The 2,978-nt window shown below is 39.2% G+C and overlaps 1 protein-coding gene across 2 annotated transcripts in view; it reads left to right on the top strand.

Moving 5' to 3' along the window:
• si:ch73-54f23.2 (uncharacterized) overlaps positions 1-1,787 on the top strand; it is a 5,283-nt gene extending 3,496 nt beyond the window's left edge. For both annotated transcript variants that reach the window (XM_014013418.1, XM_014013417.1), the window contains exon 3: positions 931-1,787. In XM_014013418.1, coding sequence (XP_013868872.1) covers positions 931-1,446 — 516 coding nt within the window. In that variant the 3' untranslated portion in view covers positions 1,447-1,787. The remainder of the gene's footprint in view (positions 1-930) is intronic.
• Positions 1,788-2,978: the final 1,191 nt, after the last annotated feature.

The raw sequence follows: 2,978 nt of genomic DNA, 5'->3' as shown, positions 1-2,978 counted from the left end.
ATTATTATTATTATTATTATTATTGTTGTTATTATTTCCCAGTTCTGGCCCACACTATGCACAAACACTCAGCCCTCGATACAGCAAAGAGTGATGGCCCTTTGGTTTCGCAGATGTAGTTTGCCAGAGGTGGTCCATGCCATGGGCCAGCGCCACATAAACCAAAGCACAACTGGACCAGTTGTGGGATTGACCGATTTGGGCCACATAAACCAAAGAAAATTGGGCCAGTTGTGGCAATGACATATTTAAGCCACATAAACTACAACCGGGCCAGTTATGGCTATGACATGTTTGGGCCACATAATCCAAACCATGACCGGGCCAGCTGTGGCTATGACATATTTAAGCCATGTAAACGAAACTACAACCAGGCCAGTTGTGGCTATGACTTATTTAAGCCACATAAACGAAACTACAACCGGGCCAGTTGTGGCTATGACATATTTGGGCCACATAATCCAAACCACAACTGGACCAGTTGTGGCTATGACATATTTAAGTCAAACAAACAAAACCACAACCGGGCCAGTTGTGGCTATGACATATTTAAGTCACATAAACAAAACCACAACAGGGCCAGTTGTGGCTATGACATATTTAAGTCACACAAACAAAACCACAACCAGGCCAGTTGTGGCTATGACATATTGGGCCACATAAACCAAACCACAACTGGACCAGTTGTGGCTTTGACAGATTTGGGCCACATAATCCAAACCATGACCGGTCCAGCTGTGGCATGCCATCTTAAAAACAGTGCCATCATTACCAGACCTGGCCCACATAAAACTTACAAACCACYTGCCATGCCAGCAGTGCCAGCTTGACACCAGATGTGGCCCACACCTGTCTGCTATGTGTGTTGTCTCTGGATTCCTTGCTTTATTAACTCATATTTTTAATCTCAWCACCTTTCTCTTGACTCAGGTGACCTATGTTCTTCAGGAGGATCTTGGAGTTCTTACCACCCTGCCTGGAGACACCTACACCGTGTTCCACCTCCTCACCTCTGACTTCCTCTCCTGGATGGGCTCAGCCACTGAAATGCTGATGGGTGTCGGGGAGACATGCTTCTCCAGTGCTTACTACTGCAGCTCCTCGATGCTGGAGGCGCTGTGGAGCAGCTGCTACACTGGGCTCACAGGGGTGGGCACCCTGGCTGGGGACACGGTGGGGATATGTTKGGATGTACTGGATAATGCCTGGTCGGTGACTAGGTACTTTGGAGGAGAGCTTTGGGAGCAGACTGAGGGTTATGTGGGAACGGTGATGTCAGAGTTGGGGGGTCAAGCTCAAACTGTAGGTGGAGGGTTGGGTAAGCTGGTGTGGAGAAGCAGTAACGGTGTGGGGAACGTGTTCAAGCTGGGAGGGGGCTTAATAATGGGCATGGTGGATGTGGTCGTTGGTGGAGTAAAAGAGRCCTTTGGTCAGGAGTCAGAATGAAGGATTAAAAGTGGAAAATAAAGCCATAAAAAACTTTCTTTAGCTAATTTTGGTTTGTAAATTTCATCAACACAAGGTTAATAAAAAATATCTGAACATGATGTCATTTGCTATGCCTTAGAAGGGTTTATAGATATTTTTAAGCAAATATAATAAATTTCAAAYGTCGTTTACACTGTGGGTTGACTGGAAAACTGTCTGCTTAAATAATCCTGCTGTACCCAAAAGTTCTGGTTTATGGAAAACCACTTTTGGATTTAGCTTCTGAATGCAACGTGTGTGTGTTTGCATCACCTGTAYACTTGAATAAAATAAAATAAAATGCTGGCTCACGACTGTAACGTGTCTCGTTTGATTAATTCTTATTGTTAACATAACGGAATTTAAATTCAACTCAACCCTGTTTCAAAACATGTTATTTAATTCTGTTTAATGCAGTCATACAGTCATTAAGCTATTAAAATTAATGATAATTTTAATAGCTTAATTTGCAAAGATACAGATTTTAAAAAGTCAACCACATTAAGTTTTGACTTTGCASAGGACATAGACTCAAGAAATTCAACCATCAACCTTAACAAGCTGAGGGTCAAATGATGAGTGATTTTATGAAAAGTTAAAAAAATATATTTTCCTGTAAATTTTGTAATATCCCCCAACGACCCCAGTATTTTAACAGTTAAATCTATATTTTTATTGCAGAAATGGGTCTTTCTAGGTTTTTTTTCCTCATTAAAATATTTTGCCATTAAATTATCAACAAACATTACAAAAACAAGAAAACAAAATGCAGTTTAAAAAAAGGATCTAAAAATGTGTATTAACAGACACTTCTTTGTGGAAACGATTTGTCTCCAAGAGATTTCTTTCAGTTTTAACAAAACTTTTTAAAATTTTTCTACCTGGATTATTGAGATGCGTCAAAATATAATATACTGTAATAGAATAGACTAGAATAGAATAGAATAGCCTTTATTGTGTCACTGAGGGGAAATTCAGGTGCAGAGTTGTAAAGTAAGTAAGTACAACTTTGTTACGGTACTTAAGTATAATTTTTGGGTATCTGTACTTTACTTGAGTAATTATTTTTCAGCCTACCTTTTACTAATTCTTACATTTTGACACAATTATCTGTACTTTCTACTCATCTTACATTTTAAAAAGGCAAGAAGTAGAAAGTCGTTACTTTTATTTCATTTTTGCTTGTTTTCATTCCAGAATGTTATTGTAAAAAATAAATATTATCCATTTAAATTGTGCCTCCTAAATAGAGTGAATTTAATTGTGGTTGAATGAGAAGTATAAATATATAAAATTCTGATACCATATTAGTTTGTACACAAACAAATCATGTCACACTCCAGCAGGACATGGCAGACATATGTAGCCTAGTACAAAGTTACATGTGGCGGCATGCATATTGTGTGGCCAAAGTGGGGCCTGTGGGCTAAAACTGGCCTGCCAAGTCATTTGGTTTACTTTGGAAGTATTTGTATTTCATGATATTGCATTTGTCTGCAGCCCTCAGATAC

Source organism: Austrofundulus limnaeus, unplaced genomic scaffold, assembly GCF_001266775.1.
Source record: "Austrofundulus limnaeus strain Quisiro unplaced genomic scaffold, Austrofundulus_limnaeus-1.0 Scaffold101, whole genome shotgun sequence".
Taxonomy (NCBI): Eukaryota; Metazoa; Chordata; class Actinopteri; order Cyprinodontiformes; family Rivulidae; genus Austrofundulus; species Austrofundulus limnaeus.
Note: the sequence above shows the minus strand (reverse complement) of the source record. Positions and strands in the feature narration are given on the sequence as shown.